Source organism: Rhinatrema bivittatum, chromosome 9, assembly GCF_901001135.1.
Source record: "Rhinatrema bivittatum chromosome 9, aRhiBiv1.1, whole genome shotgun sequence".
In the NCBI taxonomy this organism is placed as follows: domain Eukaryota; kingdom Metazoa; phylum Chordata; class Amphibia; order Gymnophiona; family Rhinatrematidae; genus Rhinatrema; species Rhinatrema bivittatum.
In genome coordinates, this window is record NC_042623.1 from 213,146,210 (window position 1) to 213,158,513 (window position 12,304).

At 41.6% G+C, this 12,304-nt stretch overlaps 1 protein-coding gene across 1 annotated transcript in view; it reads left to right on the forward strand.

Moving 5' to 3' along the window:
- Positions 1–12,304, forward strand: part of MED12L (mediator complex subunit 12L) — a 764,678-nt gene that overhangs the window by 966 nt on the left and 751,408 nt on the right. Inside the window, exon 2 of the mRNA XM_029616044.1 lies at positions 32–194. Within this exon, the coding sequence (XP_029471904.1) occupies positions 96–194 (99 nt within the window). The 5' untranslated portion in view covers positions 32–95. The remainder of the gene's footprint in view (positions 1–31; positions 195–12,304) is intronic.

Here is a 12,304-nt window from a genome sequence, read left to right on the forward strand (position 1 = left end):
CCCCGTGCGTGCTCTCTTTCTCTCTCCTTAGGCTGCAGAGAGTGCCGCTTGGCTGCTCCCTTTCCCGTTCCTCGCGCCGGCGAACATGAAAGATCATGGCCGCCTTCGGGCTTCTCAGTTATGAGCAGAGACCTCTCAAACGCCCCCGCCTGGGGCCGCCCGACGTCTACCCGCAGGACCCGAAGCAGAAGGAGGTGAGATACGGCGGGGCAGGCGTGGGGGATAGAGGGAGGGGTAGGGGGAATCCTGCGTCGGAGGGAGCCGGCAGGGCTGCTGTTACTCGCTGCAAAGAATTCGCCTGGAGAGCAGTGCTCGGTCTGGGCCTGAGCACTGCCTCGTTTTACTTTTCTGTTACACTGCATCAATTCCTCTCACTCTGGCCAAAATTAAAAAAAAAAAAAAGCGTCCTATATTGCATTGCATTATTTATTTTTTTACTCACGTAACTGAAATGGGATTGCACAGCTTGTCATTCTCTTCAGAAGCAGATTACTTTTCAAAATCCTAAATTCTTCATTAATTATTATAATTGTTTTTAAAGTGCTGTAGACTCTGAGCCTCCAGTCAGCCATTTTTTTAAATTGATGTGTTTTTTTTATCCTAGAATCATGCAAATGTATGCAGTTTTGAGCTAATAGGATTATCATTGATCATCAATATCTCTTTAACTGCAGTTGTCTTTGCCTCATTTTTCTTCTTGTCTCTACAGATTTGGGAGTAAAAGTAAATTACAGTAACTATGCTATGCATATGCAATGGCCACAGTAGGCTGCAATTAAAAACAAGTAATTATAAAGAATTTTTGTTGTAATTCTAATTGGCTGCAATTTGTCATGGGACTTGTTTGTTTTTTTTTTTCTGTCACCTGCGCCCCTGTCTGCACCTTCTGATATGGTTTAGTATTCACATACAAAAGCAGGCTGAGATAATACTATTTTTTGCTGTAATAGTTAAGTCTCACCTGTCTCTTAACAATCAGCCTATTCAATATTTTGGTTACATTTTAAGTGTGTTGAATGGTTGGCTACCCAAACTGTAACGTTTTATGGGAATTGGGACTCAATTGTGCAGATGACACTAAGATCTGCTAAGATTGGATGACCCTGAGGGAGTAAACAGAATGAGTTGTGATCCAAGGTAGCTTGAGGAATGGGTGCGTGTTTAGAGGTGAAGAGTCATGCATTTGGGGTACAGAAATCTGATTATAGTATACAATGGGAGTTGGGGGGTGGGGAACAAGATACTGATGCACTCTAATCATGAGAGAGACCTCTTAGGTGATTATGTCCGATCTCAAGGTAACAAAATAGTGTGATCAGATCTAGAGGGATATTATAATGGCTATGGAGAGGCATAACTAGTAGAAAAAATGGAGGGGTGGGGGTGATAATGCCACTGTCCAATGAGTTTAATGCTAGAGGTCATTCCTTCAAAGGAATACAGGCAAGTTGGAGGTGATCCAGAGAAAAACTTCCAAAATGCAGTGACTATACCAAAAGCCATATGAGATTGATGTAAGGCCTACCTGTGTATACCCTAGAGGGGAGACATGAGGGAGAGATGATACAGACATTAAAGTACCTCAAAATGTAAATACAGTAAATGCACAAGAATCACCTTTTTGTTTTTAGAGGAAAGAATGAGCTAGCACAGACCTTTTCAAACCTGTCCTGGGGATCTGCATGAGACAGTTCCATATACAGAGTCTGCTTGTTATGCAAATTTATCTCATGCATATTCATTGTGGATATCCTGAAAACCCGACTGGCTTTGGGGTCCCCAGGACAGGTTTGGGACACCCTGATCTAGAGCAGGAGGGCACTGTGTGAGGTTCCAGAAGGGTTAACAGGGGCGCAGCACCAGAAAGGGTGGTGGATCAAGGAGGCTGAGGAAACAACACCCCTAACAAAAATTCAAGAAAAGTTGGGATAAGCACAGATGGTCCCTAGTTCCAAAGAAGTGAGGGGAAAGCCAGATCCTGCCTGGGATGTATGGCATTGCACCAGGACAGAAATCAGGCAGACTAAAAGGGCCTTCTGGTCATTAGCTGCCATCATGTTCTAATTGGGAAGGCTCAGGCTGGCCTGTGTATTCAGGTCTGAAAGTTGGGTACATGCATATGGCTTAATTTTAGCTTTAGTTTTGGTTTTCCTTGTCCGTGATTAGGCAGATTCTTTGTGCATAAGACAATATGCTCTGTGGTATAATGTAAATAATAGGGCAACTGCCCAGATAGCTGACATTTAGAGTACTGTGCCTGGCTGTATCTGCAAGCCGAGCATTAGCCCAACAGGCTTATTACCTTTTGTTGTGATATATAGATTGAAACATGGCCTAAAAGGAAATATTTGTTCATCTGACGTGCGTGAGTCACATTCTTTTATGGTTAATTAGCTAAGAAAAGATAAATTGGTGGTTTCATCATGGATTTCTCAGTGATAATATATTATAGTGCAACATGACCAAGTTTTAACATTATTAGTTTAGGAAAAGAAATACAGGGTGAACCCAATGTGCTTTATAAACTTACTTGGGCAAATGACAAAATTATCAGGCATATAGGATTTAAGTTGTTCTATTGTCATCTTTCTTTCTTTTTTATAGTTTTTACATTTTAATACTGACCTGCCCAAGACATTGTAGTAAAATAAGTACAAATAAGTACAAAGAAGAATATTTGTATCAACTGAGGGAGACAAAGAAATTAATCAAGTTGGCAAAAAGTCAAGCGGAAGAGAGGATTGCCAAGGAGATAAAAAATGGTGACAAAACATTTTTCAGATACATCAGCGAAAAGAGAAAGGTCCAAAGTGGTATAGTGAAATTGAAAGGTGGTAATGATCAATGTGTGGAGAGAGACGAAGAAATGGCAGAAATATTAAACGAATACTTCAGCTCTGTGTTCACTAAAGAAGACCCTGGAGAAGGACCATCTCTACACAACAAGAAACTGGAGGGAAGTGGAATAGATGAAAATCCTTTTACAGTAGAAAATGTGTGGAAAGAGCTAAAGAACCTGAAAGTGGACAAAGCCATGGGGCCTGATGGGATTCATCCAAGGATATTGAGGGAGCTCAGAGATGTTCTGGCGGGTCTGCTGTGTGACCTGTTCAATAGATCCCTAGAAATGGGAGTGGTGCCGAGTGATTGGAGAAGAGCGGTGGTGGTCCCGCTTCACAAGAGTGGGAACAGGGAGGAGGCTGGCAACTACAGACCGGTTAGCCTCACTTCGGTGGTGGGAAAAGTAATGGAGACACTGGTGAAAGAGAGAATAGTGAACTATCTACAGTCCGGAGAATTGATGGACCAGAGGCAACATGGATTCACCAGGGGAAGATCCTGTCAGACAAATCTGATTGACTTTTTTGACTGGGTAACCAAGGAATTGGATCAAGGAAGAGCACTCTATCATATACTTGGATTTCAGCAAAGCTTTTGATACGGTTCCGCACAGGAGACTGGTGAATAAAACGAGAAGCTTAGGAGTGAGTGCCGAGGTGGTGACCTGGATTGCAAATTGGTTGACGGACAGAAGACAATGTGTGATGGTAAATGGAACCTTCTCTGAAGAGAGAGCGGTTTTAAGTGGTGTACCGCAAGGATCTGTGTTGGGACCGGTCCTGTTCAATATCTTTGTGAGCGACATTGCGGACGGGATAGAAGGTAAGGTTTGTCTTTTTGCGGATGACACTAAGATCTGTAACAGAGTGGACACGCCGGAAGGAGTGGAGAGAATGAGACGGGATCTAAGGAAACTGGAAGAGTGGTCGAAGATATGGCAGCTGAGATTCAATGCCAAGAAGTGCAAAGTCATGCATATGGGGAGTGGAAATCCGAATGAACTGTATTCGATTGGGGGGGGGGGGGGGGGAAGGCTGATGTGCACGGAGCAGGAGAGGGACCTTGGGGTGATAGTGTCTAATGATATGAAGTCTGCGAAACAATGCGACAAGGCGATAGCAAAAGCCAGAAGAATGCTGGGCTGCATAGAGAGAGGAATATCAAGTAAGAAAAGGGAAGTGATTATTCCCTTGTACAGGTCCTTGGTGAGGCCTCACCTGGAGTACTGTGTTCAGTTCTGGAGACCGTATCTACAAAAAGACAAAGACAAGATGGAAGCGGTACAGAGAAGGGCGACCAGGAAGGTGGAGGATCTTCATCGGATGACGTACGAGGAGAGATTGAAGAATCTAAATATGTATACCCTGGAGGAAAGGAGGAGCAGAGGTGATATGATACAGACTTTCAGATACTTGAAAGGTTTTAATGATCCAAAGACAACAACAAACCTTTTCCGTAGGAAAAAAATCAGCAGAACCAGGGGTCACGATTTGAAGCTCCAGGGAGGAAGATTCAGAACCAATGTCAGGAAGTATTTCTTCACGGAAAGGGTGGTGGATGCCTGGAATGCCCTTCCGGAGGAAGTGGTGAAGACCAGAACTGTGAAGGACTTCAAAGGGGCGTGGGATAAACACTGTGGATCCATAAAGTCAAGAGGCCGCCAATGAAGAGTGGGTGACTCGCCATAATGATGGCTACTGCCTGGAGACAATACCCTTATTCAATAAACATACACATGCTTACTGTGACTCCAACATCGCTCTAAGCTTCAACAGCAAGAGGAAATGTGGAAAAAAGGATTTGCACTCACAAAGAGGGGAGTAGCTGGCTTGTTACGGCGGTTACTACCCCAAACCAAATGTGCCTGATACTTCACTTTCGATGCATATCCAGCATAGCTCTCTGCTTTAACAGCAGGGGAAAAGAAAAACTGATGCTTCACGCATATCCAGCATAGCTTCAACAGCAGGGGAGAAGAAAAAAGGATTCGCACTCACAAAGCGGGGAGTAGCTGGCTTGTTACGGCGGTTACTACCCCAAACCAAATGTGCCTGATACTTCACTTTCGATGCATATCCAGCATGGCTCTCTGCTTCAACGGCATGGGAGAAAAACTGATACTTCACGCATATCCAGCATAGCTCTCTGCTTCAACGGCAGGAGAGAAGAAAAACTGATACTTCACGCATATCCAGCATAGCTCTCTGCTTCAACGGCAGGAGAGAAGAAAAACTGATACTTCACGCATATCCAGCATAGCTCTCTGCTTCAACGGCAGGGGAGAAAAAAAAACCTGATACTTCACGCAAATCCAGCATAGCTCCCTGCTTCAACGGCAGGGGAGAAGAAAAACAACCAATAAGGGCTGTATAACATAGTCTGGGTAAAACAAATAAGCATGGGTGTAGCTTGCTTTTTGCGGCGCTTACTACCCCTACTACACCTAACTAATCAAGCTAGATATTTCACTTGGATGCAGCTCCATCACTGCTCTCTACATTAATGGTGGGGGTGGAAGGGAAATAGAACCAAGAGCTAAGAGAAACAGATAAGTATGAGAGAAAAAATGTGTGAAGCTTGCTGGGCAGACTGGATGGACCGTTTGGTCTTCTTCTGCCGTCATTTCTATGTTTCTATGATTTAAATTCAGAATTTTGTCACATGGTAGGTAGTGGCTGAAGTGGACCAATCATCTCATGCAGCCTGTGCAGTCGTACTGTCCCCACTGCTAGGGATACATCCCAGCTGCCAGCTACGCTGATCTCTCCTGAGCCATCTTTCTACTCCACTTTCTCAGGTAGATGAGGATGCAAGATCCCCACTCGGTTGCCCCCCAGCACCCACTTTTCTCATATTGAATAATTCCTATCTATATATCGGGGAGGGGGGGGGGGCAGGAAAGTAGTGCTTACCTGCTCCTTCACTCAATTACTATTTAAAAATTGTAAATGGAAAAGCCAGGTTGATTTTCCACAAGAGAAATTTGAAAACAGGTAGCAGAAATAGGGAGGTGACAAATGTTAAAACCAGACATTTAATGCTTTTCTTACTGTGCTCTGTTTTTCAATATTTATTGAAGTTCTAGTACTTTGTACCAGACCTTATTGATCTGTTTATACAAACAAATGTGTGCTTAAGTATTTGTTAATACTATGGTGGAATGGTTGGTCATCGAGTAGGGAACAGTATAGATTAGTGATGCCCAAACATCTCTTGACCCCAAGGCTGGTTGGATTTTCAAGATTTCCATAGTGAATATGCAGGTAGTTACCTCCAGTACCTATGTGTAATTCGCATTAAAGAGCCTGAAAAGCGGAATATAAATCAATCAAATAAATACATAAATGAGATGATTTGCACACACCAGGTCTCAGATGTATACCGATATTTCTGGCTTTGTTACTGTGGGGCTACAAAGCCAGATTTTGGAACCACTGTAATAGTGGAAGTTTCAGCTGTTTTGGTGGCTGGTTGAGGTGTTGATTGTGTCTAAAATGAGTTCTAGGCTTGTTCCATTGTTTTATGTTCGACTAGCTTGATTTGCATGTGAGGTGATTTCCTGCTGTACATGTAAATAGCAAATCACATTTGAAAATTTGCACGTATGTTTTTGCTTTAAGTTGCAGGAGACAGAAGTATATCATAAGTTCAATTACAAAAACCTGTGAGCACACTGGTTGAATAACATCTTTAGTGTGCCAGCCAAAACTAGTCTCTGTTTTGATTGTTTCTCCCTATTTGTACCTCTGAGTTAAGGTACTGAAACACAGATGCATATAGAGTCATTAGAAGGTGCCTTATCAATTTATTTTATTTTTTTCTTTGAAAAAAAAAATCTAGTATGTGTGGAGTGAATTGCATTAGTCTGGTTCTGAAGCTCTGTTGAATACATTTTGAATTTTTGTTCTGTTCCTTTCTGGTGAAGCAGCTTCCTGAGCATTCCTTCACGTTTTACCAGTAGGGAATGTTATTAGAAGATAAGTGTGTACCATCCAACAGGACATACCCCTTACGAAACCAGTTAGGCATGCATGGAAATTAGACAATTTCATGATTGACAGCCGGCTTAAATGTCAAATCCAATATACAAATTCTCCCTACAGGTGCTTGGATACAATTTTTACACAAGCTTTGATGAAGCATTTTGATGTTCTTCAAAGTTTTTAAACACTTTTCTGCAGAGATAGGGTGGAAGAGCAGTAAAGCCAAGGAGTCTTGCTGGGCAGACTGGATGGGCCGTTTGGTCTTCTTCTGCCGTCATTTCTATGTTTCTATATATGAGTGTGGGCTTAAAAAAAGACATTTTACATGGCATGCTTATTTAGTCTGGGTTATGAACAAATGAAAATTTAGTAAATGGAACTGATATAGACTTTTAATGATTGCAATGGGATTTGCTCATGAGAAAATGTGTATTCTTTTTCCACATATCGATTCATTTTAAGTGAAGATTTCCATTCTCCTTCTCAAGGCTGCTTGACCACTTCAAAGTGGATTACAGTGTGCTAAGGAGGTTGTTGCAGGGAGGTTAGGCGTGTTTGATATAAAACAAAATACTTTTTGAGGGCATGGGTTTGGTGTGTAACAATGAGGTGGGGGTACATAGTCATTAAATGCAATGGGTAAAAGAATATCCTTAGGGGTCGGACGCTGGTAGAATAGGCGCTAATCAATCCCCTAATGCAATAAGGGGATTAGCGCATATTCAACGCGCGTCCAACGCTGAGTGAATCTAATAGCACTCATCACATGCAAATGCACGTGAATGAGACTATTAGGCATTCACTCCCGATGCAAAAAAAAAAAAGTGCGTCTTGGACACACATTTAACTGTCATCTTTTAACCCCTGCCTGGAGCAGGTGTTAATACTGTGCGCATTAAAAAAAAAAAGTACAGAAAAGCAGAAAAAACTGCTTTTCTGTACTGCCTCCTACTTAATATCATTGTGATATTAAGAAGGATGAAAAATAAAAGAAACAAAAGTAAAAAAAAAAAATTGACAGTCTGACCCATCACGAAAATCACGGTTTTCTACCGGTGGACAGCCAAGTCACGAAAACGGACTCTGATAAACCCGGCATCAATTTTTGGGACTGCCACCCGCCTGTAAGGAAAACAGACGCCGAGTCTGTCGGCGTTGATTTTCGTGAACGCCATCCGTCGGTAAGGAAAACAGAGGCCGATAAACGCGGCCTCGGTTTTCCTTACTGCCGTACGCCGGTCACAGAAACTGCCGCCGGGTTTATCGGCATTTGTTTTCGTGGCTGTCCGCCGGTAAGGAAAACCACTGATAAACTCGGTGTCGGTTTTTGTGACTGGCGTATGGCAGTCACGAAAACCGATTGGTTCGCGTTAGCAAGGATGCGCTAGGGTCACGCAAAACTGAGCAAGCAAAACGCGCTAGTGTCCCCCAGTGCCTCTCTTACCGCCGGGCCTAATGTAACTAAATTGAGATACTGTATCGCACGCACAGGAGAGCGGGCGTTTGCCCTCTCTCCCACGTTTTTACTGTATCGGCCCCATTTGTTAGTTCAGTCCCATTACTTAGATCCCTGTCAATCCAGGTTTTTGGTGAGCTTTTAGTGCTAACTGCTTTAACCTCATTAGTTTAAGACAAACAGTAGATAGCGGGACTTTGTCTTTGCTGATGCTGGAAGATGGCTGCCTTTGACACCATGGATCACTCAATCTTGCTTTCAAGGCAGGTGATGTCTGTGTCAAGGGCCATGGCTTTCAGTGCTTCACCTTTTTTTTTTTTTTTTTACCCAATTGATAGTTTGGAAGGGAGGATTTCTATTCCAGGTCTTGTGGAATATGGAGTTCTTCAGTGAGCTGTGTTATCCCCTACTTTTAACATTTATCTTTGCCCGTTACTGAGTTTCTTCAGATCTCTTGGTTTTAAAGTTCACTGCTTGCTGACCACCTCCATATGTATTGTCCTTGTTTAGGCAATCGATGGGAGTTAGTCCAGCATGTGGTGTTTGTTTGATGTCACTGCTTGGATGGGAAATAAATTAATGCTTAATCCCTTCAAAACAGGGAATATTTAGCTTGCTAAACCTGGAATCCCTACTGATCAATTAGCCAAACTTTGTGCAAAGTGGCTTGGAATGCTTTGAAACCCTGCGCTCTTGCTGGTGTCGTATACTGCTTCTATTACAAGCCAGGCTCAGTTTAAAGTGCCCTCAAAAACCTTTCCTGAGAGAGTGTAATCCTCCAGGTTTATGCTTCCCTCAGCCTGAGTATTGTATTTCTCTTTTTGTGGCATTACTTCTAGAAAACTTTGTATGGGTTGCAGATGATGCAACATGCAGCAGCTTGCATGGTCTGTGATGGCCACTTTACACGGGCTTCCGTTGCCTTGTAGAGTACGTTTCAAAATGCTTTGCTTTGTTTTTAAAGCCATTCCTGGTTTGAGGCCAGACTATCCTTAGAGTAGTGGAGTTCTTTTTGGCTGCTTTTAGTTAAAGATTGTCAGCTATCCAGTGCCTGAGCAGGGTCTTCTACCTTGGCATCCGCCATGGTTTCTAACTCCCTTCCTAGGGAACTGCAGCAAGAGAATGACCCATTACAGCTTAGATAAGATTTAAAAGCTTAGATTTTTAGGGAAGTTTTTAAACTGAATCTTTTATACTGAATCTTTCAGAAGTCGCTATTACATTGCTGGCTCTCGAGTTTATTTGGTTGACTCATTTTATTTTAATGTTTCTTTTTCATTGATTGTATTCTGACTGCTTTTATTGTTTTTATGACCTTTGTTGTGATTGTTTACTGTATTTATTTTTCTCTAATTTGTGCAATGCTTAGAGCCCTAGAGTTAGCTAATAAATACAAAAAAAAAGTATTTTTATTCAGGTACACAATGATAACATACAGATTGTTTCTCCAGAATGACTTGTGCCACGGATGAATGTTGATAGCCATTTAAGAATGGGTTTTTAAATGAAAACTGTCTAGTGTATGGCATTTATTTCTAGGACAAACATTTAGGGAGAGCAGTATTTGAAGATGTTGGCAACTCAATTGTAACTAATATAACTGAGCTCTAAGGATTAAGCCTCATTTTCATATTAAGACTATGTTAGGCTTTCTCTTATTGACATCAATAAACATCTTGGCATTCAAAAATTCATGACCATTCATTTAGAATATAAATGTGTTTTATTAGCATCTCGTCAGCAAACCATCTCCCCACAGACACAACATGGAAGAAATATAGAAACCTGATGGGAGAAAAAGACCGTATGGCCCATCCAGTCTGCCCATCCATTCAATTAATTTAGCATAATTCTCATCACTTCCTTAGAGATCCCTTGCATTTATCCCATGCTTTCTTTAATTCAGAAATTGTTTTTGTCTCCACTACTTGCACTGGGAGGCTGTTTGCATTCATCTGTAAAGAAATATTATCTAAGATTACTCCTGTCTTTCCTCTTTCAACCTCATCACGTGAATCCCCCTTATTCTAGAACTTCCTTTCCATTGAAGAAGGCTCACCTCCTGTGCACAGAAATCTTTGAGATATCTGAATGTCTCTATCATACCTTCCCTGTCTCCCCTGTCCTTTCCTCTAGGATAAGGTGGCCTGAGTCGGGCACAAATATATATGATCGCATCTCCATTCAAATAAAGCTCAACATTGGACTATCTTTTGGCTTCTAATCCAATCTGTTACCCTTTCCTCTAGGATATACATGTTCAGATTTTTCAGTCTATCTATACTGACCAGTTTAGTAACCGCCCTCTGGACCGATTCCATCCTATTTATATCCTTTTGAAGGCGCAGTCTCCAGAATTGTACACAGTATTCCAAGTAAGGATTCACAGGGACCTATACAGGGGCAATATCTCCTCCCTTTTTCTGCCTACCTTTCCTTTCTCTGTGCAGCCAAGAATCTTTCTGGCTTTTATCGTTGCTTTATCCATTTGTTTGCCCACCTTACCATCATCAGATACAATTACTCACAGGTCCTGTACTTCCTTTCTGCTTAGAAGAATTTCACCTCTAATAATAAATACATTATGCTGCATTTTCTTTAGCATTAAATCTTAGCTGCCAGATCTTAGACCATTCCTCGAGCTTCAATAGATCACTCCTCATATTTTCCACTCCTTCCTGGCTCTCTACCCTGTTACAGATTTTGGTATCATCGGCAGGAAAACAAACCTTTCCCGACAATCTTTCTGTTATGTGCGCTCACAAAAATGTTTAAAAGAACCAATCCAACGACTGATCCCTGAGGCACACCGCTAATAACACCTCCTCCTCCTTAGAGAAAAATCAATTTACCACTTCCCTTTGTCGCCACCCAGTCAGTCACTCTAGGATCCATATCAAGGGTGCACAATTTATAAGTCTTCTGTGCAGAACCATGTACACTAAATCTAATGCTCTCCCTTGATCTAACTCTCTGGTCACCCAGCCAAAGAAATTGGTCAGATTCATCTGACAAGATTTACCTCTGGTGAAACCATGCTACCTCAGATCTTACAATCCATTGGATTCCAAAATCTGCACTATCCTCTCTTTTAGCAGTGATTCCATTAGTTTGCTCACCACAGAGGTCAGAATAACTGGTCTGTAGTTCCCAGCCTCCTCTTTACGTTCACTTTTATGAATAGGAGCCACATCCACCCTTTTCCGGATTACTCCAGACTCTAAAGAAGCATTGAAAAGGTCAGCCAGTGGAGATGCCAGGACATCTCTGGGTTCCCTCAGTACTCTTGGATGTATCCCATCTGGTCCCATTGCCTTATCTACTTTAAATTTCATTAGCTTCTCAAGAACACACTGTTCTGAACATCAGCTCAGTGTGCTATGGAAGTCCAAAAACGCAAACAATTTAGGAATTTTAGGAACTTAACATATCATATTTATATTCCGTCATATTTACTTACTTAGTCATATTTATTCACAGCGCTATACAACTATATTATTTAATGAATCTGGCTGAAATGTAAATATTGCATTGTTCTTTATTCACCGCGCTATATAACTATATTATTTAATGAATCTGGCTGAAATGTAAATATTGCTTTGTTCTTTTTCTCCCCTTTTCCAGATCCTAGTTAATTTTCCCTTGTTTTATTGTAACTTTCTCACTTCCTTTAACTGTTATACTGTATTTAAAGTTTAATTGGAAATATTGTTTATTACGTTACGCTCTGCTCTATTCACTTTGTTAACTGTAAACCGGGTTGATGTGATGCCAATCATGAAACTCGGTATAACAAAAATAATAAATAAATAAATAAATAAATAATTAGGAAGGGAATAGTGAATAAAACGGAAAGTGTAATAATACCTCTGTATCGTTCCATGGTGAGACCGCACTGTGTGCAGTTCGGTCGCTGCATCTCAAAAGAGATATAGTTGTGATGGAGATGGTACAGAGAAGGGTGACCAAAATAATAAAGGGGATGAAACAGCTCCCCTATGAGGAAAGGCTAAAGAGGTTAGGG